Source organism: Hyla sarda, chromosome 5, assembly GCF_029499605.1.
Source record: "Hyla sarda isolate aHylSar1 chromosome 5, aHylSar1.hap1, whole genome shotgun sequence".
Classification (NCBI taxonomy): domain Eukaryota; kingdom Metazoa; phylum Chordata; class Amphibia; order Anura; family Hylidae; genus Hyla; species Hyla sarda.
Genome location: NC_079193.1, coordinates 169,925,118 through 169,951,996, shown reverse-complemented (window position 1 = coordinate 169,951,996; position 26,879 = coordinate 169,925,118). Strand labels below are relative to the sequence as shown.

At 43.1% G+C, this 26,879-nt stretch overlaps 1 protein-coding gene across 5 annotated transcripts in view; it reads right to left on the bottom strand.

The window, feature by feature from the left end:
- The window catches only part of ATPSCKMT (ATP synthase c subunit lysine N-methyltransferase), a 60,024-nt gene that overhangs the window by 18,437 nt on the left and 14,708 nt on the right, over positions 1-26,879 (bottom strand). For all 5 annotated transcript variants that reach the window (XR_008844065.1, XM_056520728.1, XM_056520725.1 and 2 more), the window contains 2 exons: positions 11,723-11,860; positions 1,508-1,558 (listed from right to left, as the gene is read on the bottom strand). Coding sequence is in view for 4 of the 5 variants with exons in the window: in XM_056520728.1 (XP_056376703.1) it covers positions 1,508-1,558; positions 11,723-11,860 (189 nt within the window). In the remaining variant the exon portion in view is untranslated. The remainder of the gene's footprint in view (positions 1-1,507; positions 1,559-11,722; positions 11,861-26,879) is intronic.

Here is a 26,879-nt window from a genome sequence, read left to right as displayed (position 1 = left end):
GGGAGGCGCCTTACCTTGCTCCTCTCTGTCCTATCGGCATTTGATTGCTCCAAGCCTGAGGTCCAGACTGGAGCAGCAGAGCACCTATAACACTGATCTATGCTATGGCATTATATTGTTCAGTGTATGCAATCAAAGGATCGCACGTAATAGCCCCCTATGTTAAAAAAAAAGTTAATAAATGTGATTCAAATATGGGAGAGAGGTAGTTGAAAAGGTAAAAATGCCAGATGAGTACTAGTAGATAAAGTTGCATATCCTGTGCGACCTGCAGAGAAAATGTATAGTAACAAGGGCAGGGGGTGGGGGGGGGTGAAGAGACTTTCCTCAAATCTGGTTTCTTATAAGCTCATAAATGGGAGCATATATGGTGGTTAGTAGTGTGTGCACAGTTGGATAACAAATGTAAGATACAGTATAGGTAAGTTTTTGTTTATTAATGTACAATATGGCATCTGTCTGCAGGGCCCTTGCAGCGGTGCCGATAATTTATAAATAAATGTGATTTAACCCCTTCAGTAATTAGTTTGAATCGATTCACCCCTTTTCCCATTTAAAAAAAAATGTAAATAAAAATATGTGGTGGCTCCTCTGCACAGCATCCAGGAGGTCACTTTTCATTCCCTGTGCAGCCGCCGCTGGTGACTGGTCTAAAGTGGCTACGGCCGGGCTTCTGAACTTTAACAAGCAGGCGGCACTGCGGCCACACTGTCCAGTGGCGGTTGCAGGGAATGATGAGTGACGTCCCTGACACCGCGCAGAGGAGACGGCAAGGACGTTACTCGTGATTCTTTACTGGCCGTACAGTCCACCTGAACCGCCTGACCTGAGCCTGAGGGCGCGTGGCCAAGTAAGGGAATCTAAAAAAAAACATAAAATTCGGGGGGGGGGGGGGGGGGGGAGGGGGATAATTAGCAGGGTGGGACAATCAGCAAGGGGGTATGATCAGCAGGGGGGGAATGATGAGGCAGGGGGACCAAACTGAGGAGCAGGGAGAATCAAAGTTGGGGGGACATGATGAGGCATTTAGTTCAGAGCTTCCAAGTCATTTATTTTACATTTATTTCTTTTTTCCTCAAAGTTCCCTGTGAAAATGAGGGTGCGCGTTGTACGCCAGTGCATGTAATATGCCGATAAATACAGTATAAGGTAAACTGTAGCAGTGTTTCTTAACATTACTAAGGAATTGTTCACATCAGTTCTGAGCCTTGCTATAATCATACTACTGAGTCAAACAGCACTGACTTCTGTTGAGGTTTCCATTGTTTTGAAGCAACAATACACTGCATGCTTCATGTTGACTGTACCTTCTACTTACAAATATATCAAATTACCTATGACCTTTTTACTGTATAATGTAGGAATACCTTGCAGACATCATACCACAAGTTGAAAACTTAATGTCTAATTTGGAAGATGTCCTTCTTTAGGACAGTATCTTTTAGATGGATAGAAACAAACTGAAAAACCTTAGAAAACAACACTCAATTAAAACAAGGTTACTTACCATCTGTGGTACTCCAAAGATGACAATATTTGTGTACTGTGAAAAACTGACCTAGAAAAAGATATTGCCATACAATCAGTAAGTGGAATTGACTGCTTTCAGTTGTATAGTAAGATTTAATTCTATGCTATTTTATACAATCTTAAATAAGCCTATAACCAACTTATGAAGATAAGAAAATATATAAACCAGACATCATAAATACATTTTGAGCATCAGACCAGAAGCTGCTTAGTGATAAAAGAGACAAATTTTGGCTTGTGGGTCATGAAACTACTAATCTTTAACCTTAAGGACTCATATGAGGGCCTTGTTTTTTGCATGATCAATTGTACTTTGTAAAGACACCTTTCTTGTTATTTAATGTACGGCAAAACCCAAAAATTATTATTTGCGGGCAAGAAATTTATAACAAAACTGCCATTTTGCAACTTTTGGGAAGTTTGGTTTTTACGCAGTGCACTTTATGGTAAAAATTATACATTATTTTTATTCTGTAGGTCAATATGATTAAAACGATACCTAAATATGGATAGTTTTTCTATTCTTGTACTACCATATATACTCTAGTATAAGCCGAGTTTTTCAGCACGAAAATGCCCCCCTTGGCTTATACTCGAGTGAACTCTCCGCCTGTCAATCCCTTCATCAGTGGTCTTCAACCTGCGGACCTCCAGATGTTGCAAAACTACAACTCCCAGCAAGCCCGGACAGCCACCGGCTATCCGGGCATGCTGGGTGTTGTAGTTTTGAAACCTCTGGAGGTCCGCAGGTTGAAGACCACTGCGGCCTTCGTCATCATCCAGCCCGCCCCCCCTTTTGTTTTGTACTCCCCTCCCCTCGGCGGGAAGGAAGGGCGAGCTGGTCTGGGCCATCTATGCTGCAGGGACCGTCCGGTGGGGAGGGTTAGTCGTTCCAGGCTGTCCATTTTCACCGGGGGGGCCTCTTCTCCACGCTTCGGGCCCGGCCCCGGAGTAGTGACGTTGCCTTGACGACAGCGCACACAGACGTTCAGGCGCAACGTCCCTGTGTGTCGTCATCAAGGCGACGCCACTATTCCGGGCCCGAAGCGCGGATAAGAGACCTCCCCGATGTAAATGGACAGCCCGGAATGACTTCTATATTTAGACTGCATTACACATGGCATAGCATTACACAGTGAACTTTGCGATCCACTTATATAGCCTGGCTAAGCCATTGTAATTGATGGCAGGGAGCAGGTAAGGGGACCCTCCTCTGCTATTTTAGTTTACCGAACCCCCGCAATCACGTTGCGGGGGTTCGGTAATCTCCTATGAGCTACTGCAGATGTTTACTTTCACTTTAGATCACGGTGTCTGGCATAAGAAGTGAGTGTCTGGCTACTGATGGTAGCAGTCACTCACTGCTCTGAAGCAAGCACAGCTCCTGCGCTCTCTTTAAAGCCACTTAACGCGTCACGGCGTGTTATAAGTACCAGGACACAAGGGCGTACCTATATGCCCTGTGTCCTTAAATGGTTAAGAAAATTAAAAGAATGGGAAAAGAAGTAGACATTCACATTCACATAGTATTCTAGCAATGGAATTGAGCCACCTGTCCCATATTTCTAAAATTAGCTTTCTGCATTTCTATTCCTATAAACCGGGCCCATAACAATTATGGTGCCCTGTAAACGTATAGCGCTTTGCACCAAGTTACTAGGATCGCAATACATTTACAGATCCGCAACTGATTGCAGTAAATACTCCCCTATGGGGGAAAAAATAAAAAAATGTAAATATCCCCTCCCCCAATAAAACTGTAAATCATCCCTTTTACCCCCATTTTACCCCCAAAAAGCGCAAAAAAGTCAGAACTATCAAAATATAATGTTAATTATCCCATATGATGAACGGCGTAAACGTAAAAAAATGTCAAAAATTGCTGATTTTGTCACATTTTATTACAAAAAGAATTTATAAAAAATGTTTTAAAAAGTGGTACCGATAAAAACTAAATCATGGCGCAGAAAATGAACCCTAATACCGCCCCATATATGGAAAAATTTGAAAGTTATACAAATTTTGTTATAACAGTTTGAGATTTTTTTTAAATAAAAATTATAGAAAAGCATATAACATGGGTATCATTGTATTAAGCCACAGAATAAAGAAAACATGTAATTTTTACCATAAAGTGTACAGTGTGAAAACAAAACCTTCCAAAATGTGCTAAGTTGCGGTTAATAATTTTTTTGCTTGCGCCGTACATTTTATGGTAAAATGAGTGATGTCATTACAAAGTAAAATTGGTCACGCAAAAAACAAGCCTCATGGGTCTGTGGATGAAAATTTTAAAGTTATGATTTTTACAAGGAGAGGAGGAAGAAACGAAAATGCAAAAATAAAATTGGCCTGGTCCTTTAGGCCAAAATGGGCTTGGCCCTTAACCCCTTAAGGACGGAGCCCATTTTCACCTCTAGGACGAAGCCCTTTTTTGCAAATCTGACCACTGTCACTTTAAACATTAATAACTCTGGGATGCTTTTAGTTATCATTCTGATTCTGAGATAGTTTTTTCGTGACATATTCTACTTTAACATAGTGGTAAATTTTTGTGGTATCTTGCATCCTTTCTTGGTGAAAAATCCCAAAATTTGATGAAAAAATTAAAAAATTTGCGTTTTTCTAACTTTGAAGCTCTCTGCTTGTAAGGAAAATGGATATTCCCAAAAAATTTTTTGGGGATTCACATATACAATATGTCTACTTTATGTTTGCATCATAAAATTGACGAGTTTTTACTTTTGGAAGACACCAGAGGGCTTCAAAGTTCAGCAGCAATTTTCCAATTTTTCACAAAATTTTCAAACTCGCAATTTTTCAGGGACCAGTTCGGGTTTGAAGTGGATTTGAAGGGTCTTCATATTAGAAATACCCCATAAATGACCCCATTATAAAAACTGCACCCCCCAAAGTATTCAAAATGACTTTCAGTAAATGTTTTAACCCTTTAGGTGTTTCACAGGAAAAGCAGCAAAGTGAAGGAGAAAATTCAAAATCTTCATTTTTTACACTCGCATGTTCTTGTAGACCCAATTTTAGAATTTTTACAAGGGGTAAAAGGAGAAAATGTATACTTATATTTGTAGCCCAATTTCTCTCGAGTAAGCACATACCTCATATGTCTATGTAAAGTGTTCGGCGGGCGCAGTAGAGGGCTCAGAAGCGAAGGAGCGACAAGGGGATTTTAGAGAGTACGTTTTTCTGAAATGGTTTTTGGGGGGCATGTCACCTTTAGGAAGCCCCTATGGTGCCAGAACAGCAAAAAAAAAAAAAACACATGGCATACCATTTTGGAAACTAGACCCCTTGAGGAACATAACAAGGAATAAAGTGAGCCTTAATACCCCACAGGTGTTTCACGACTTTTGCATATGTAAAAAAAAAAAAAAATTTCACTAAAATGTTGGTTTTCCCCCAAATTTCACATTTTTTAAATGGTTAATACCAGAAAAGACCCCCCAAAATTTGTAACCCCATCTCTTCTGAGTATGGAGGTACCCCATAAGTGGACTTGAAGTGCACTGCGGACGAACTACAATGCTCAGAAGAGAAGGAGTCATATTTGGCTTTTTGAGAGCAAATTTTGCTCGGGGGGCATGTTGCATTTAGGAAGCCCCTATGGTGCCAGAACAGCAAAAAAAAAACACATGACATACCATTTTGGAAACTAGACCCCTTGAGGAACGTAACAAGGGATAAAGTGAGCCTTAATACCCCACAGGTGTTTCACGACTTTTGCATATGTAAAAAAAAAAAAAAAAAAAATTCACTAAAATGTGGGTTTCCCCCCAAATTTCACATTTTTGCAAGGGTTAATAGCAGAAAAGACCCCCCAAAATTTGTAACCCCATCTCTTATGAGTATGGAGGTACCCCATAAGTGGACCTGAAGTGCACTACGGGCGAACTACAATGCTCAGAAGGGAAGGCGTCATATTTGGCTTTTTGAGAGCAAATTTTGCTCGGGGGGCATGTCGCATTTAGAAAGCCCCTATGGTGCCAGAACAGCAAAATAACCCCCACATGGCATACCATTTTGGAAACTAGACCCCTCACAGAATGTAATGAGGGGTACAGTGAGCATTTACCCCCCACTGGTGTCTGACAGATCTTTGGAACAGTGGGCTGTGCAAAATTTTTCATTTTCACGGACCACTGTTCCAAAGATCCGTCAGACACCTGTGGGGTGTAAATTCTCACTGCACCCCTTATTACATTCCGTGTGGGGTGTAGTTTTCAAAATGGGGTCACATGTGGGTGTGTTTTTTTTTTTTGCGTTTGTCAGAACCGCTGTAACAATCAGCCACCTCTATGCAAATCACCTCAAATGTACATGGCGCACTCTCCCTTCTGGGCCTTGTTGTGCGCCCCCAGAGCACTTTGCGCCCACATATGGGGTATCTCCGTACTCGGGAGAAATTGCGATACAAATTTTGGGGGGCGTTTTTCCCTTTTACCTCTTGTGAAAATGAAAAGTTTAGGGCAACACCAGCATGTTAGTGTAAAATTTTTTATTTTTTTACACTAACATGCTGGTGTAGACCCCAACTGTTCCTTTTCATAAGGGGTAAAAGGAGAAAAAGCCCCCCAAAATTTGTTAGGCAATTTCTTCCGAGTACGGCGATACCCCATATGTGACCCTATTCTGTTGCCTTGAAATACGACAGGGCTCCAAACTGAGAGAGCGCCATGCGCATTTGAGGCCTGAATTAGGGACTTGCATAGGGGTGGACATAGGGGTATTCTATGCCAGTGATTCCCAAACAGGGTGCCTCCAGCTGTTGCTAAACTCCCAGGATGCTTGGACAGTCAATTGCTGTCCAGAAATGCTGGGAGTTTTTGTTTTGCAACAGCTGGAGGCTCCATCTTAGAAACACTGCCATACAATACGTTTTTCATTTTTATTGGAGAAGGGGGGTGGGGGGGTGGGGGGGCAGTGTACGTGTGTATATGTAGTGTTTTACTCTTTATTTTATGTTAGTGTAGTGTAGTGTTTTTAGGTTACATTCACACTGGCGGCAGATTACACTGAGTCTCCCGCTAGGAGTTTGAGCTGCGGCGGAAAATTTGCCGCAGCTCAAATTTGCAGCGGGGAACTCACTGTAATCTGCCGCCAGTGTGAATGTAGCCTGTACATTCACACGGGAGGGGGGTCAAAACTACAACTCCCAGCATGCACTGACAGACCATGCATGCTGGGAGTTGTAGTTTTGCAACAGCTGGAGGCACACTGGCTGGAAAACCTTGAGTTAGGTTCTATGACCTAACTCAGTATTTTCCAACCAGTGTGCCTCCAGCTGTTGCAAAACTGCAACTCCCAGCATGTACTGATTGCGGAAGGGAATGCTGGGAGATGTAGTTATGCAATGGCTGGAGGCACGCAAGTACAACTCCCAGCATGCCAAGACAGCCTTATGCTGTTCCTGAATGCTGGGAGTTGTAGTTTTGCAAGATTTAGAGGGGTTCAAGTTGTAAATCATTGTCCAGTGGTCTCAAAACTGTGGCCCTCCAGATGTTGCAAAACTACAACTCTCAGCATGCCCAGACAGCAAACTGCTGTCTGTGCATGCTGAGAGTTGTAGTTTTGCAACATCTGGAGGGCTACAGTTTGAGACCATTTAGTGATCTACAACCTGAACCCCTCTAAATATTGCAAAACTACAAGTCCCAGCATGCCCACACAGCAAACAGCTGTCTGGGCATGCTGGGAGTTGTAGTTTTGCAACATCTGGAGGGCCACGGTTTAGAGACCACTGTAAACTGTGGCCCTCCGGATGTTGCTAGGCAACAACTCACCTAGCAGGACCCGGAAGCCGCCGCACGTGGGGGATCCCCGCATGGAGGATCGCGATCCGGGATCCAGGTAGGGACCTCCGGCGCCGACCTTCCCTGGACGGTTCCCCCGTTTTGCCCGGACACCTATAGGTGGGCAAAGCGGGGGAACCGAACTTTAACCCCCCCTCCCCCGGTCTGCTATCGGTCGGTCGCTCGGCCGACCAATAGCAGGGATAGGAGGGGTGGCAACCCTGCCACCAAACTCCTATCCCTTTAGGGGGATCGAGGGTGTCTCGGACACCTACGATCCCTCTTATTTTCCGGGTCACCAATGACCCGTAATCGCACAGATCGCAGGTCTGAATTGACCTGCGATTTGCGCGCATCGCGGTCATGGGGGGGTCTCAGGACCCCCCTCGGCGATGTGCCGGGATGCCTGCTGTTAGATAACAGCAGTCATCCCGGTCCGATCACCGCTACCGGCGACGCGGCGCTCCCGGAACCCCGCGACGTACATGTACGTCGCTGCGCGCCAAGTGACACTTCGCGGCGCCGTACATGTACGTCGCTCGTCGTGAAGGGGTTAAAGGGGTACTCCAGTGAAAACCTTTTTTCTTTTAAATCAACTGGTGGCAGAAATTTAAACATTTGTAAATTACTTCTATTAAAAAATCTTAATCCTTCCTGTACTTATTAGCTGCTGAATACTACAGAGGAAATTCTTTTCTTTTTGGAATGCTCTCTGATGACATCACGAGCACAGTTCTCTCTGCTGACATTATTATAATAATAATGCTTTATTTATTTTTGTCCTTAGTGGGATTTGAACCCAAGTCCCCAGCACTGCAAGGCAGCAGTGCTAACCACTGAGCCACCATGCTGTCCTCAGCATACATCTGCTCTGCATACATCTGCTCTGCATGGTTGCTAAAATGGACAGAAATGTCAGCAGAGATCACTGTGCTCGTGATGTCATCAGTGTTCCAAAAAGAAAGGAATTTCCTCAGTAGCATTCAGCAGCTAATAACTACTGGAAGGATTAAGATTTTTTAATAGAAGTAATTTACAAATATGTTTAACTTTCTGCCACCAGTTGATTTAAAAGAAAAAAGGTTTTCACCGGAGTACCCCTTTAAGGGGTTTAGAGGTACTCCGAATTTAAATAAAAAAAAAAAAAACATTTAGCATTGCTTATTTGCTAAAACCATAAAAAAATTAAAGTTTTGTGTGTCTGTAATGCTCTCCTCTACCATGTCATGCACAATCTGCGGCAGTTGTATTTATTCCCTGTTTGCTCCTCTGCCTATGGCATTGAACAATTCATGGTAAATACACAATTTTTACAGGAATTTTGAGAAAATCATAGCAAAAACAGAACCAAAACGCTACAAAAATGCTACTTTAAAATTTCATAAAACACCACAACTGTGATTATAGGCAGGGGTGTGGAAATTTAATGAAAAAAAAACTACCGTATAACACGCACTTTTTAGGCTAAAATTTTTAGCCTAAAGTCTATGTGCGTGTTATACGCCGATACACCCCCAGGAAAGGCAGGGGGAGAGAGAGGCCGTCGCTGCCCGCTTGTCTCCCCCTGCCTTTCCTGGGGTCTAGAGCGCTGCTGCCGGCCCTTCTCTCCCCCTGGCTATCGGCGCCGCTGCCCGTTCTGTCCCCCTGACTATCGGTGCCGGCGCCCCATTGCCGGCGCCGATAGCCAGGGGGAGAGAAGCGGCGCCAACAGCCAGGGGGAGAGAAAGGGCAGCGGCACCCATTGCCGGCGCCGCTGCCCCGTTGCCTCCCCCCATCCCCGGTGGCATAATTACCTGTTGCCGGGTCCGCGCTGCTGCAGGCCTCCGGTGTGCGTCCCCTGCGTCGTTGCTATGCGCTGCACGGCGCGGCGCATGACGTCAGTGCGCCGCGCCGTGCATAGCAACGACGCAGGGGACGCGTGCCGGAGGCCTGCAGCAGCGCGGACCTGACCCAGGTAATTATGCCACCAGGGATGGGGAGAGGAAACGGGGCAGCGGCGCTGGCAACGGGTGCCGCTGCCCCTTCTCTCCCCCTGGCTGTCGGCGCCGCTTCTCTCCCCCTGGCTATCGGCGCCGGCAATGGGGCGCCGGCACCGATAGTCAGGGGGACAGAACGGGCAGCGGCGCCGATAGCCAGGGGGAGAGAAGGGCCGGCAGCAGGGCTCTAAACCCCAGGAAAGGCAGGGGGAGAGAAGCGGGCAACTTTTTTTACCCAAATATCCTTGGTAAAATGAGGGTGCGTGTTATAGGCCGGTGCGTGGTATACCCCGATAAATACAGTATTTGTTCCTCATGACGATCCACTTGTCTGGGCCAATTTTTGCTTTTACACTCTCGTTTTTTCCTCTTCGCCCTATAACAGCCATAACGTATTATAATGATACCTTTTTCATTTTTCAAGAACATATTCTCCACCAATTATATATAATTTTTGGTTCGAAGTGAAATTGAAATAGTAAAAGAAAATTAAGCAAATTTGGTGGTTTTCTTTTCTATGCCATTTACCTCGTGGTTGAGCTAACATGTTGTTTTGATACTTTAGACCGGCCTCATTACAGCAATACCAGCTTGTATAGTTTCAGTCATGTTTTACTAATTTAAAAAAAAATTCAGAACTTAAAAAAAAAAATTTTATTGCCATTTTTGTAGCTTTTATTTTTTTTTTCTATTTTTGCATACTAGACTGTATGAGGGCTCATTTTTTGCACCATAATCTATTTTTTGTATCGGTACCATTATGGTATTGATCTGACTTATCACTTTTTAACTTTTTCTGGGATATTATAAAAATTGCAATTCTGTGGTTTGGTATTTTACATTTACGTCATTTACCGTATGGGATACATAATTTTATATTTTTATAGTTTGTATTACGCACGCAGCGATACTAAATAGGTTTAGTTTTATTATGTTTACATGTTTTTATATAGGAAAAGGGGGGGCGATTTGAACTTTTAACATGGAAGGAGTAAATGTGTGTCTTTTAAACTTTTATTAAAACTTTTTTTTTTTAACACTTTATTAGACTTTTAGGAGGAATCATTAGATTCCTCATACAGATGAATAGAGTTCTATTGAGCTTAATTGATCTGTGTGCTCTGCGATCCATTGATAGAGCCTAGTCCAGCCAGGCTCTATCAATGACCGAGCCTTGGACAGCAGAGAACAGAGGTAAGCCCTCTGGCTACTTCTATAGTGGATTGTCCACTCGAGATTGCACTGTGGGGGGGACGATCCACCCCACTAGCCCACCAGGGAGCATTCACTTGTCCCTTTAGATGCCGCTGTCAGCTTTGACAGTGGCGATCTAAAGGGTTAATAGCCAGCCGCACCGATCGCCGCATGCTGGCTATTAGCGGTGGCCCCTGGCTTCTGAGAACAGCCGCGGGCTGCAGAGTATGGAGTGGGCAGGAGTCTGGAGCCCGCTCCATACACTCCTGAGCGCTGCCGCGCTTGTCAGCTCCAGCCCTGCTTGCCCGAAGCCGAGCTAAGGGCTGGAAAAATTCACCTGCCTGGCACCCGGAACTGCATGTCCCAGGCGTTGGGCGATAGGAATTCCACATCCCTGATCGGTTAAATCACTTTCCTCAAAAAAAAAAAAAAATACACACACACACACACACTTTAAAGCATACTTGTCAGATTCCACAAAAAAAAAAAAAATTTAAAAAGTTACTCCATACCTAGTCCTGACCATGCTCATCTAATTTTTATGCCTCTATCACCTATATTTATTATTAAAATGCTTTTTTTCATTTCATTAGCTCACAGTGTTAGAAATCCTCTCAGGGAAAGAAGGCGTGTTCTTCCCTTGTGGTGGTGGGAGGTGATTGGTGTGTCTGCTCATGCAGCCTTGTCCATGAGTCATATGTTGTCCATGATTTATGAGTCATCTCTTGTCCAAGATTTATGGACAATCCTGATGCTGCTGCAGGACTGGTTAGTGACCCCTAGTGGTGGGATTTTCAGGAGCAGTTTTCAATGTTTAAACAACCATATTACAAAAGTAACAACAAACAGTTTTTGGATCTGACATTACCCATATTAATAAGGAAACCCATCAAAACTGCACATAGTGTGCACTGAACCCACCTAAGTTATGAGTATCCGCAGTTTAGGCAGCTAGAGTCTAGAGAGGTCATCTGATTAGGGATATTCTAGTGAGGAGACTCTGCCCCCTCTCTCTACAAAGCCAGAGGATTCATGGGAAATGTAGTCAGCATAAGAAAGTCATTTTGGTGATGAAATTGGAATCAATAATAGCTGAAAACCCATGCATGATGCATAAGCTAAAACAGGTAAGCAGAAGGCATACTGAAGAACCTCAGTTCATGAAAATAAATTAAGGCAGTCAAACAATATTTAGGGTAAAAAAATATTCAATACCTTCCATAAATCGGATATATAAAACTTGGTGTTTTGATGTACACCTTCTCTCCATGCTCTGTATCTTGAGTACCACACAAGCCAAGGATTTAACTCATAGCCAACAGCTTGGAACCCTTTCTTTGCAGCAGCTATTACCTTAAGAAATATACATTTACATTAGATGCCAACGGCAGTGTGAAAGCACCCTAACCTTCACACTTCAATACATTTACAAAGTATTATATATACCCCCCCCCCCCCCAACAGTCCTGTACTCATACCATATTGCTTTCAGAACATCTTGAAAACAGAAAACATATCGAAAACAAAAGACTTTTTAAAATTCTTTACATAAAAAAAAAAAACTTAGTATTGAAAGTTTTTTTTAAGCTAAATGGTGATTCTCATTCATTAAAATTTTAATTGTTATGTTATGGCTGTGAACAAACATTATTGTAATGTTTTGGCTGTAAAATTTAAATTTTCTTAGGGCTCGTTCACACAGCCATTGTGCTTCAGTAAAGGGAGCTCCATCAGTCAGTCCGTTGGAAGGAAGGGAGCTGAGCGGAGAAAAAGAAAAGTGTATGTCTTATTTTCTTTCTCCGCTCAACTCCTGTAAAATACCCAACACCTGACAGACCTCATTTGAAACAATGAGATACGTCCGGATCCGGCAGTATCAGCTGGGCTCTGACCCATCCAGCAGGGGAGCCTGTGCACTGAGGGAGGCATGCCCCCCATAGACAAGAAGATTTCAGATCCACCAAGGGTTGCCACCCAGCTGGTATTTTACCAGCACAGCTGGTATTTTCACCAGCCTGCCGGTATCTTTGTAATATACAGTGGGGGAAAAAAGTATTTACACTTCATATAGACAGATTAGCCCGGCGCTGCCAGCATGAAAAAGGTGTGTTACTCAGCCTGGAACAACAGCTTCCACTAGTGAAGAACGGTGTGGTGCTCTGACCAAATATAGTGCAAGTATACAATTCAGTTCGCAGAAGAAATGAAGTCGGCACTCACCATGCTCTTCTATCTTCTTTTCTTTATTGAAGAATACTCATTTATAACATTTACAGGATGGGAGATGTGCATAGGAGTGTGTGTGTGTGTGTGTGGGGGGGGGGGGGGGGGGGTACCACTAGGCTACAGCACTGTTTCGCTCTTCACTTTACAGAGCTTCAACGGGCCTGTGGTTCATTATGGACAAGGCAAAATTTATACAGGTGCATTTCTTAATTACTACCAGTCACCATTAGTTTTCACGTCACATGATAACATGGCGTTTCAGATCTTGACTTCAGGTAGAACAGCTCATATCGATGCAGTCATTTAACCCTACGGGTCTCGTTTCTTCTGTTCTCAATATCCATACTGCTTCTCTTTGAAGCAGTTTTTTCTCTTGTAATTCTTCAGGCTTTGATTTTACTTTTTCAATACCTGCAAACCTGAGAACAGTGGGATCTCCTCCGTGGGCACTATTTACATGGGTAATAAGACGAGGTGCTTCTTTTCTTGTACAGAATGAATAAAAGTGTTCCCTTTTATTCTGATCCTGAGCTGCCTTTTCGTCTTACCCACGTAATAGTACCCACACGGGCACATGATGACATATACAATATTTGTCGTCCAACAAGTTATTAGTTCATTTACCGTATGTTAAATTGCTCCCATTCTGATCAGACTCGTATTCATGTTATATTTGCAGAAATTGCATGATTTACATTTTAAGTTCCCTTTCGGTACTATTTGATTTAACCACGATTCTTTTTCTGTGCTGTATCTTTTTGTTTGATTGCATCTCCAATTGTTTTATTTTTACAGTATGTTATTAATGGTTTATTTTTAATTACTCTGTTCAATTCTCCATCTCTATATTCTTAAATATACCAATTATTTCTTATTGCTCTTTCAATAATTTTGTTCATAGGGGAATTGTTAAATGTGAAGCAAACTAATAAAGAAAAAACAGAGACTCTTTACATTAAAATTTAACAATTCCCCTATGAACAAAATTGTTATGAGAGACAGAATGAGGAAAAAACTAATCCATAAAATCACATTGTCTGATTGTAAAGAATTTATTTGCAAATTATGGTGGAAAATAAGTATTTGGTCAGTAAGAAAAGTTAATCTCAATACTTTGTTATATACCCCTTGTTGGCAATGACAGAGGTCAAACATTTTCTGTAAGTCTTCACAAGGTTTTCACACACTGTTGCTGGTATTTTGGTCCATTCTTCCATGCAGATCTCCTCTAGAGCAGTGATGTTTTGGGGCTGTCGCTGGGCAACTCAGACTTTCAACTCCCTCCAAAGGTTTTCTATGGGGTTGAAAGCTGCAGACTGGCTAGGCCACTCCAGGACCTTAGAAATGCTTCTCACGAAGCCACTCCTTCGTTGAACGGGTGGTGTGTTTGGGATCATTGCCATGCTGATAGACCCAGCCCTGTTTCATCTTCAATGCCCTTGAAGATGGAAGGAGGTTTTCACTCAAAATCTCACGATACATGGCCCAATTCATTCTTTCCTTTACACAGATCAGTTGTCCTGGTCCCTTTTGCTGAAAAATAGCCACAAAGCATGATGTTTCCACCCCCATACCTCAAAGTAGGTATGGTGTTCTTTGGATGCAACTCAGCATTCTCTCTCTCTTCCAAACACGATGAGTTGAGTTTTTATCAAAAAGTTCTACTTTGGTTTCATCTGTTAGGGACCCACTCTGAATAGGTGGCCTTGACGTGGCGAGTGGGCTTGTACTTTTTGATCAAAAATGTATACTAACAACCTGTTAGTTTTTGATATTATGCAAGATTGTAGATGTGTGCTATGTCTGTATTCTACCCGAAATTCATACTGTGATTTCTATCCTTTCCTTTTTTTTTTTGTTTGAACATGTGCTGCACTCTTCCCCACCCCCTCAGCCCAACCCTATATAGGTGGTAATTAGCCACACTAGGGCCATTTTACTCCTGGCAGCCTCCCAGTCTGACTGGGAGAGCAGGGTAAGTGAGCCATTACACCTTGTTCACACTGGTGTGGTGCAGGGCGGTGTCCGTTGCTGCCGTGGCGCTGTGTCTGCGGGCAGGTGCGGCCCATAGACTGGTTTGAGTGGCATTGGGGCCGCTCTGCCAGTGGGTCGCTTCCCCACCCGTGGGCACCTGTGTCGCGGCGGTGGTGGTCGCCGCCCAGTGCTACGCCATTTTATGCTAGGGATGTTAGGGACCCACTCTGAATAGGTGGCCTAGACGTGGCGAGTGGGCTTGTACTTTTTGATCAAAAATGTATACTAACAACCTGTTAGTTTTTTATATTATGCTGAGAAGCAATCAGATCATTATACAAGATTATAGATGTGCGCTATGTCTGTATTCTACCCGATTCTACCCGATTCATACTTTGGTTTCATCTGACCATATGACATTCTCCCAATCTTTTGGATCATCGAAATGCTCTCTAGCAAACTTCACATGGCCCTAAACATGTACTGGCTTAAGCAGGGGAACACGTCTGGCACTGTATGATTTGGGTCCCTGGCGGCGTAGTGTGTTACTGATGGTAGCCTTTGCTACTTTGGTCCCAGCTCTATGCAGGCCATTCCCTCTGTGTGGTTCTGGGATTTTTGCTCACCGTTCTTGTGATTATTTTGACACCACGGGGCGAGAACTTGCGTGGAGCTCCAGATTGAAGGAGATCATCAGTGGGCTTGTATGTCTTCCATTTTATAATAATTGCTCCCACAGTTTATTTCTTCACACCAAGCTGCTTGCCTATTGTCTTCCCAGCCTGGTACAGGTTTACAATTTTGTTTCTGGTGTCCTTCGACAGCTCTTTGGTCTTGGCCATAGTGGAGTTTGGAGTGTGACTGTTTGAGATTGTGGTTGAGGTGTCTTTTATACTGATAGGTTCAAACAGGTGCCAATCACCTCTTAAGGACCAGGCCCATTTTGACCTTAAGGACCAGACCAATTTTATTTTAGCATTTTCGTTTTTTCCTCCTCGCCTTCTAAAAATCATAACTCTTATATTTCCATCCACAGACACCATTGAATGAGTGGCGTCCCTGATTGCTAGCTCCGCTGCACAATCAGGGACGTCACTCATTCAATGGTGCTGCCACTGTGACTATTCTAATGGCTGCGGTTGCTGCGACCACACTGACCAGCGGCGGCTGCAGCGAATGATGAGTGACGTCCCAGACACTGTGCAGCCTCATCCTGCTTCACTGACCACAGCACGCAAGACCCGACACCGGACTTGGCCTGCCGAGCGCGGCTAGGTAAGGAAGATGGGGGAAAAAAATATATATCAAAAACAGGGGGGGGGGGAAAGGGCATGATGAGCAGGGGGGCATGATGAGCAGGGGGGCATGATGAGACAGTGGGGGCATGATGAGCAGAGGGGCATGATGAGACAGTGGGGGCATGATGAGAGAGTAAGGGGGGGGGGGATGGGTGTTAATGTGGCACAGGGGCTGATAAAAGGGGAGGAATGATGTGGCACTGGAAGGGGGGACCAAACTGAAGTTCAGGCAAAATCTAAGTTAGAGGGATGATATGGCATTTAGTCTGTCATTTATCTTATATGTATTCTTTTTTTTAACTTAAATTTCTCTTTTAAAATGGGGGTGCATGTTATACACCAGTGCGTGTTATACAATAAATACGGTATGTTGGGTTTTTGTGAAAATGTCGGGAACATGCCCCTTTTCCGAGACCATGCCCCCTTTTCGTGGTGGCCATGCCCCTTTTTGGGTTTTCTTAGCAAAATGTAGAGTTAGTCAGGGTTTTTTCAATTCTGCTGCAGACAGAATTTCTGGCGCAATGCAACAGAAACTGGCGCACAACCAGACAAAACATGTCGGGTTTGTAATAGTAAATGAGGGCCACTGTCTGTATATACTGTATGTCTGTATTCACTGCGAAGATTTATTAACACCTAAGCAGAGGAAAAGTTACCCGTAGCAACCAATTAAATAGCTTGTTTCATTTTCTGAAAGGGCCTTTTAAAAATGAAAAAAGTGATCTGATTGGTTGCTATGGGCAACTGCGCCACTCTTCCTCTACACAGGTTTTGATAAGCCTCACCCACTGTTTCCATGTCTATATATACTGCCTATAAACAATGATATTGTCAACCCTCTTTGGGCAGCTGTGACCTGCATCCTGCTAAGAAAATCTGAGCAGATGCCCAATAATGTGACTGGCATAGGCAGTGGGGACGGCAGTCTCTGACCTGCGGCATACTACGCTTCCCCGACTGCATGGAGCTCCCCGCTAGCAGCCTGTGCCCAGCTTCAGCTGGCCTGAACTGACCTGGCCCGCTCCCTACTAGCGGTAAACTGCAGCCTATGCACTCTCCGCCTGACCTGACCAGATCCCCACAGCCATACCCTTCGTCCACCTCCTATCACACAATAAGCTGAGGAAGCCCGGACAGCAGGAGACAAGAAAACAAAAAATATGCTGCAGAGGAGGACAAGGATGTCAATGAAAGGCTGCTCTGGGTGTCTTTCCAGGTGCCCGGTCTATTGCTGGAAGTAAGGGGACGGGGGAAGTTATAGGGGGACAGACAGCATGCAGGTATTGCACATTCGTCATATTACAACAAATATGGTACCATACAACAAATAATAGTAGATCATCTTCTACTGCTGGGTCCTGGCAAAATGGGAATTATGACTTACCGATTATTCTGTTTTCTTGAATCAACAAATCAGCACCACACGTGAGATTGCCCCAATGATCCTAAAGGAACAGGAAGCACAAAGAGATTAAAAGGCCCCTCCCCAGACAACCCCTCAGTGTTTACAAATTACTAAGAAGCACATATGTATATATACACACACACACACATATACATATACATATATATATATATATATATATATATATATATATATATATATATATATATATATATATCTCATACCTACACAACTTAGGGAGGGATTAAAGGATGCTTATGTGATGATTAAAGAAAACAGAATCATCGGTAAATCATAATTCCCATTTTTCACCTCATCATCACATCAGCACCATACATGAGACATAACAGATAAACGATGTCTAGGGAGGGACTACAGCCTGCAGCACTCCAAAAGCCATATCTTGAGATGAGGCTACATTCAGTTTTTAATGTTTAAAGAAGGTGTGAGGAGTAGACCAAGTCGCTGCCCTGCAAATCTGTTCTAAAGAGGCAGAAGACTTTTCAGCCCAGGAGACAGACATTGCTCTAGTTGAATGCGCTTTGAGACGTTCCGGAACTTGACTTCCTGATCTTCTATAAGCTTCAGAAATAGTTGACTTCACCCATCTGGCAATTGAAGCTTTAGAAACTTTTTTCCCTTTGTTAGGGCCCTGGAACTGAACAAATAGATTTAAATGTTTCCTCCAATCTTTGGTTTGCTGTAAATAAAGAGTATAGTTTTTCTCACATCCAAGGAATGAAAAACTTCCTCTTTTTCGTTTTATGGAGAATTACAAAAGGTAGGTTGAATGCTGTCTTGGGACCTGTGAAAGACTGATACTACTTCCGGTAAGAAAGCTGGATTTGACTTTAGAATGATCCTGTCTTCTAGTATAGTCAAATAAGGTTCTTCAATGGATAACGCTTTAATTTCACTCACCTGTCTTTATAACGTGATGGCTGTTAAGAAGACAGCTTTGCAGGTAGGATATTTCAAGGAAGACTTTAGAAGTGGTTCAAAGGGTTCTTTAGTAGTGTTGAGCGGCATAGGCCATATTCGAATTCGCAAATATTCACGAATATATGGACGAATATTCGTCATATATTCGCGAATATTCGCATATTCGTTATATCCTCGTTTTATTTTCGCATGTGCGAAATTTCGCGTATGCGAAAATTTACAGAAGTGAAAATTAGCATATTCAAAATTGGCATAAGCGAAAATTAGCATAAGCGAAAATTCGCATATGCGAAAATTTGCATATGCGAATATTCGCACGCCAGTCTCACACAGTAGTATTAGAGCCTTCTTTACACCACACAAGCTGGAAGCAGAGAGGGGTGATCACTGTGATGTGTACTGTGAAGAAAAAAATAAAAAAACGAATATTCGTAATTACGAATATATAGCGCTATATTCGCGAAATTCGCGAATATGCGATATTCACGAATAATATTCGAATTACGAATATTCGCGAGCAACACTATTCTTTAGTAAGACTTGTAAGTACTAAGTTTAGATCCCAAGGCGGTAAGAGGTTAGTTATACTGGGTTTTAATCTCGCCACTGCATTTAACCTCTTAAGGACCCAGGGCGTGCCTGTACGTCCTGAGTCCGCTCTTGTTCTATAATGGGGGCCACGGCATGGCCCCGCATCATAGCGGGTCGGGCCCGGCCTCTAACAACGGCCGGGACCCGTGGCGAATAGCGCGCTATTAACCCTTTAGACACGGTGTTCAAAGTTGAACGCCGCGTCTAAAATCAAAGTGAAACCATGCCGGTTAGCTCAGGGAGCTGTTCGGGATCGCCGCAGCGAAATTGCGGTATCCTGAACAGATTACATGACCCCTACCTGCCTCCTCGATGCGCAATCGCGGTATCTTGAACAGATTACATGATTCCTACCTGCCTCCTCGCTGTCCGATTGCCGAATGACTGCTCAGTGCCTGAGATCCAAGCATGAGCAGTCAATCGGCAGAATCATCGATCAGTGGTTTCTTATGAGAAACCACTGATCAATGTAAAAGATCAGGGTGTGCAGTGTTATAGGTCCCTATGGGAGCTATAACACTGCAAAAAAAAAAAAAAAAGTTTGAATAAAATAAAACATATGTGGTATCGCCACATGCGGAAATGTCCGAATTATAAAAATATATCGTTAATTAATCTGCCCGGTCAATGGCGTTCGCACAAAAACAATTCCAAAGTCCAAAATAGTGCATTTTTGGTCACTTTTTATATCATGAAAAAAATGAATAAAATAAGTCCTTTCAATGCAAAAATGGTACCGCAAAAAATTAGCCCTCATACCACCCCATATGCGGAAAAATAAAAAAGTTAGAGGTCAGAAGATGACAATTTTAAACGTATAAATTTTCCTGCATGTAGTTTTGATTTTTTTCCAGAAGTACGACAAAATCAAACCTACATAAGTAGGATATCATTTTAACCGTATGGACCTACAGAATAAAGAGAAGGTGTAATTTTTACCGAAAAATGTACTGCATAGAAATGGAAGCCCCCAAAATTTACAAAATTGTGTTTTTTCAATTGTCTCACAATGATTTTTTTTTCCGTTTCGCCGTAGATTTTTGGGTAAAATGACTGACGTCATTACAAAGTAGAATTGGTGGCGCAAAAAATAAGCAATCATATGGATTTTTAGGTGAAAAATTGAAAGAGTTATGATTTTTTAAAAGGTAAGGAGGAAAAAACGAAAATGCAAAAACGGAAAAACCCCGGGTCCTTAAGGGGTTAAGAATCTTTTTATCCATTTATGGTCTGCATTGCCTGTGTCAAAAAAGCATCCCAGGGCTGCTGCTTGTACTTTCAATGTACTGATGGCTAAACCTTTGTCAAGTCCGTCGTGAAGAAAGTTAATCATTTGTGAGATATCAGGGTTCAAGGGATCCGGAGGACAGGAACCGCACCAAGAGACAAATTTCTTCCATTGCTAGATGGATAGCAGAGGTTGCATTTTTTTTTTACAGGGTATTAATGACTTTATGTGAGAGACCTTTCTGACTTAGGATTGAACGCTCAAAAGCCAGGCTGTCAACTGCAGATTTGTTAGACCCTTGAAGAATAGAGGGCCCTGCAACAGGAGGAAGATATGGAGGATCCACAGACAGTTGCTGAACAAGGGTGAACCATCCCCTTTTGGGCCACTTTGGAGATATGAATATGACTTAGTTTTTTCCCCATACAAATTTTCTGCAGAGTCTTGCTGATCAGAGGGAATGGAGGAAACGTACAGGCTGTCTTGAAGTTCCAACTTTGTTGAAGGGCATCTACTCCTTTTGGGAGGTCGCCTGTAAATAGGGAAAATAATTTGTTTATCTTCTGATTTTTTCGAGTGGCGAAAAGATCCACTTCTGATGAGCCCCACTTCAATACCAGCTCCTGAAATACTTGAGGATTGAGTTCCCATTCTCCTGGATTGATCTGGTGACAGTTTAGGTAATCTGTAGAATAATGTCAAGGGCAGTGCAGCTCAATCAATATCTAGCCTGAGGTTAACTGGTGTGGTCTAATTACCCCAAGACCAAGAAATCTATAGAAAATAAATAATAAAGAAATGATATGTCCAGTCCTCAAGGATAGTGAAATACAGAAAAAAAGGCAGAAAGAGATATAGAAAAATTGGAGGATATTAGGTCCCAGATAAAAAATATAGGATATGTACAGATATAGATAATAATTTAAATAATCATATCTTAATAGAAATACCTGCAGAATGGATAGCTTAAACAATTATGTGAATTTTATTGAATGAAAATTATATAAAGAATTGTATAAAAAAAAAAAGGGCAGGGCCCTTGCCCAGGAATTAGGAAAAATATACTTACCGTATATACTCGAGTATAGGCCGAGTTTTTCAGCACGATTTTTCGTGCTGAAAACACCCCCCTCGGCTTATACTCGAGTGAACTCCCCCACCCGCAGTGGTCTTCAACCTGCGGACCTCCAGAGGTTTCAAAACTACAACTCCCAGCAAGCCCGGGCAGCCATCGGCTGTCCGGGCTTGCTGGGAGTTGTAGTTTTGAAACCTCCGGAGGTCCGCAGGTTGAAGACCACTGCGGCCTTCAACATCATCCAGCCCCCTCTCACCCCCTTTAGTTCTGAGTACTCACCTCCGCTCGGCGCTGGTCCGGTCCTGCAGGGCTGTCCGGTAAGGAGGTGGTCCGGTGAGGAGGTGGTCCGGGCTGCTATCTTCACCGGGGAGGCCTCTTCTAAGCGCTTCGGGCCCGGCCTCAGAATAGTCACGTTGCCTTGACAACGACGCAGATACGTCGCTGTCAAGGCAACGGCTCTATTCCGGGCCGGAAGCGCGGAGAAGAGGCGCCCCCGGTGAAGATAGCAGCCCGGACCACCTCCTCACCGGACCACCTCCTTACCGGACAGCCCTGCAGGACCGGACCAGCGCCGAGCGGAGGTGAGTACTCAGAACTAAAGGGGGTGAGAGGGGGCTGGATGATGTTGAAGGCCGCAGTGGTTTTCAACCTGCGGACCTCCGGAGGTTTCAAAACTACAACTCCCAGCAAGCCCGGACAGCCGATGGCTGCCCGGGCTTGCTGGGAGTTGTAGTTTTGAAACCTCTGGAGGTCCGCATGTTGAAGGCCGCAGTGGTCTTCAACCTGCGGACCTCCGGAGGTTTCAAAACTACAACTCCCAGCAAGCCCGGACAGCCGATGGCTGCCCGGGCTTGCTGGGAGTTGTAGTTTTGAAACCTCTGGAGGTCCGCATGTTGAAGGCCGCAGTGGTCTTCAACCTGCGGACCTCCGGAGGTTTCAAAACTACAACTCCCAGCAAGCCCGGACAGCCGATGGCTGCCCGGGCTTGCTGGGAGTTGTAGTTTTGAAACCTCTGGAGGTCCGCATGTTGAAGGCCGCAGTGGTCTTCAACCTGCGGACCTCCGGAGGTTTCAAAACTACAACTCCCAGCAAGCCCGGACAGCCGATGATGAAGGGGGGGGGGGGGGGGTGGGGATGATGAAGGGGGGGGGGTGTGGGATGATTACAAGGGGATGATGAAGGGGGGATGTGTGGGATGATAAGGGGATGATGAAGGGGGGATGTGTGGGATGATAAGGGGATGATGAAGGGGGGATGTGTGGGATGATAAGGGGATGATGAAGGGGGGATGTGTGGGATGATAAGGGGATGATGAAGGGGGGATGTGTGGGATGATGACAAGGGGATGATGAAGGGGGGATGTGTGGGATAAGGGGATGTGTGGGATGATGACAAGGGGATGATGAAGGGGGGATGTGTGGGATAAGGGGATGTGTGGGATGATAAGGGGATGATGAAGGGGGGATGTGTGGGATGATGACAAGGGGATGATGAAGGGGGGATGTGTGGGATGATAAGGGGATGTGTGGGATGATGACAAGGGGATGATGAAGGGGGGATGTGTGGGATGATGACAAGGGGATGATGATGAGGATGTTAATGACGGGTCTGGATGATGACAGGGGGGGATGAGGTATTTCCCACCCTAGGCTTATACTCGAGTCAATAACTTTTCCTGGGATTTTGGGTTGAAATTAGGGGTCTCGGCTTATACTCGGGTCGGCTTATACTCGAGTATATACGGTATTTAAAATAAATAAAATATAATAGTTGCCAACATTCTTATAAAAAAATGTATATAAAAAAAAAAATGTATATATATGTATATATATACACCGGTGTGTGTGTGTATATATATATAGTGTTCATAAAGATATTTTATATCAATATCAGCCAATGTCCAAAGTCAGTATACTGATTATAGTCTGATTTGACAGCCACAGTGGTTAGAATTGTTCATCAAATAGAGCCAATGCACTGGAATAGCAGCAAAGAAGAAATAACGTGTCTGTTAGATGTAACAAATGAGCTGAGCGATATAGTTGTAACATTCACTTCAATTGAAGAGAGACCGTTATTATGGGTATGGATGATTACAAAGTTTGAATATTCAGAGCGGTACCTTATTAGAAGTCTTCGCCGTGTTCCCCGGCAGCTGACCGTCTCTGGAGCGGCAGACTCCGGTGACTGTAAAAGATCAGCGCCTGCACGGACTAGGACGAGGGCAACCACCAACCTGGCATGGGTGTAGGGGTTCCTCCGGGAAAGCGTTTTTGAAGGTACACTGGTCCAAAATCATGCGATGTTGTTCTCTGTAATGCAGAGAGCCGGCATCCAATATCAGAAGGTGAGTGAATGTAGTTGTGCTGAGCACTGTTCGCCCGTTGGCCTAAGGAGCAGCAATCAGCTGTAAGCCGGCGTCCTCCTGGTGTGAATAGCGCGCTATTCAATAGTGGGCCGCAGATTTGGGTACTGCAGCGCTGGCAAGGCGGTATCGGCTGATTTAGTGGCTGATATGAGCAAAAGATGGTTATGGCAATACTTATAAATCGAGGCTAAATGCGTTTCACCACTATTGTGGTATTCCTCAGTAGCCTTAATAGATTAGTATATTATATTATACTAATATATTAAGGCTATTGAGGAATACCACAATAGTGGTGAAACGTGTTTAGCCTCGATTTATAAGTATTGCCATAACCATCAATTGAAGTGAATGCTACAACTATATCGCTCAGCTCATTTGTTACATCTAACAGACACTTTGGGGGAGATTTATCAAAACCTGTCCAGAGGAAAAGTTGCCCAGTTGCCCATAGCAACCAATCACATTGCTTCTTTCATTTTTGACAAAGCCTCTGCAAAATGAAAAAGAAGCAGTCTGATTGGTTGCTATGGGCAATTGGGCAAATTTTCCTCTGGACAGGTTTTGATAAATCTCCCTCTTTGTTTCTACTTTGCTGCTATTCCAGTGCATTATCTCTATTTGATGAACAATTCTAACCACTGTGGCTGTCAAATCAGACTATAATAAGTATAATCACTATTGATATAAAATATCTTTATGAACACTATATATTTTTATATACATTTTTTTATAAGAAGTTTGGCAACTATTATATTTAATTTATTTTAAATAAGTATATTTTTCCTAATACCTGGGCAAGGGCCCTGCCCAGGTTTTTTTTATACAATTTATATAATTTTCATTCAATAAAATTCACATAATTGTTTAAGCTATCCATTCTGCAGGTATTTCTATTAAGATATGATTATTTAAGTTATTATCTATATCTGTATATATCCTATATTTTCATCTGTGAACTTAAATCCTCCAATGTTTCTATATCTCTAATTCTTATTTCTTTGCTAGCTCTTTCTGCCTTTTTTTTCTGTATTTCACTATCCTTGAGGACTGGACATATAATTTCTTTATTATATATTTTCTATAGTTTAGGTAATCTGTCTGGATATTTTCGCTTCCCTTGAGATATATTGCAGAAATTGACAATGCACTTGCAGGAATCTGTGTTTTGTTCCCCTTGGTGGTTTAGAAAAGCTACAGTGGTAGTGTTGTCTTTGTAAATCTTCACATGATGTCTCTGACATGTTCTGATGCCTTCAAAGCCTGTAACACTGCTTTTAGCTTCCAAAAATTGGAAGAACGGAGGTGAGTTTCCTCTGACCAGGTGCTTGGAGAAAAAGATCCTGTACATGTGCTCCTCAACCTTTCAGGCTGGCATCTGTCATGACTGTGACAGTAGAGAAATCCAGGATACTCCCTTCTTTAGATTCTGACTTTTCATCCACCATTTGAGGGATTTCTTGAAAATCAGAGGAATACTCATCCTCTCCTGTTTTTGAAGCATTCTGGAATGATTTTGGCTCCATGGGACGGCTGGAATGCACAAGGTCATGGAACCTAACAGGGACATTGCTTTTCTGATGGTAGTCGCATCCATCTGATTCTGATTTTCTGAATCAGTGATGAAACTTTGTCACCCGGAAGAAAGGTTAATTGTTTGCGTTCCAGCACCATTCCTAAAAACATTTTTGTTTTGAAGGAAGGAGGTACGACTTCTGGAAGTTGATGATCCAGCCTAAATTACGTAGAGAGAGAATTGTTAGATTGAAAAACTGGGACAGAAGTTCTTTGTACTGAGCAATGACAAGAAGATCGTCCAGATATGGAATAATTAGTATTCCTTTTTGTCTCAGAAAGGCCACTACTTCTATCATCACTTTGGTAAAGATCCTTAGGTCAGAGGATATCCCGAACGGTAGTGCCTTGAATTGATAGTGGAAGGTTTCATGGTTTTGAATCACAGCAAATCTCAGAAATTTTCGATGATTGGGAAAAATGGGTATGTGAAAATATGCATCCATTGTTGCCATTCAGGCATTCTGAGGTATTAAAGGAACGGCTATTTTGAGGGTTTCTATATGGAAGCGTTTGTAAGTAATATAACAATTCAGGTGTTTTAGATTTATTATGGTCCTGATGAACAAAGACAGGAATAGTGGCCCTGTTCTTGTTCCTCTAAGTGGACAGGAATGATTGCTCTTAGAGCTAGTAGATCTTGAACCCCCTGAAATAACCGTTTATTCAGGCAATCGGAACTGAGATTTGTTGTGCGGAATTTTTGTGGTGAAGGAGAGATTAACTCTATCTTGAATCCGTGTTTCATGGAGTTTAGAATAAACGGGTTTCTTGTAATATCCTTCCACTGATGGTAGAATAGAGTGAGTCTCCCCAACCGGAGAAAAGTCCCTGCTTTTTGTCGGAAGTTTTGGGGTTGAGTAAGAACTCTCGCCCCTTACCTCCTTTATGGTAACTCCACCTTCTGGACTTTCCTTTACCCTTGTAGTCTCCCCTCTCTGTTTATTCTTGTACAGATGATAATTCTTTTTCAGTTTTGTACCCTTTCTTCAGGGAATTTTTTCTTGTTGTCTGCTGCTTGTTGCTAAATATTATCTAAGACATTGCCAAAAACCAATTTACCTTGAAAGGGAATAGAACACAATTTGGTCTTTGAAACTGAATCACCCTGCCAATTCTTCAACCACAGAGCTCTTCTAGCAGAGTTAGATAACGCTGCAGATTTAGCCGCCATCCTTACTGATTCAGCTGATATGTCAACCAAAAAGGCAGTAGCAAGCTTTAACATGGGAATGGAAGAAAGTAATTGATGTCTAGGCGTTTTATTTTCAATAATTTTCTAGTTGTCGCAGCCAGAAGAACAGAGACCTTGCTACACTTGTGGCTGCTATATTAGGGTTTAAGAGTGCAGAAGAGGCATTGCAATTTTTACGAAGTAATCCCTTCATTTTCCTATCCATAGGCTCCTTTAATTGTGAAGCATCCTCAAATGGCAAAGATGTCTTTTTGACTACTTTAGCCACCTGAATATCTATTTTAGGGGCTTCATTCCACAAATTGGTGTCTTCACTATTGAATGGGAACCTTGATCTGAATTCTTTAGCAATCATAAGTCTTCTATCAGGATCTTTCCAGTCATCTATGATTAGACTTTTAAGGTTCTCATGAATAGTGAATACATTTAGTTTTTTAGGTTTCAAACATCTCGTATTGAAAAGATAGCCGGGGATCCTCTATATTCATAGTAATTTTT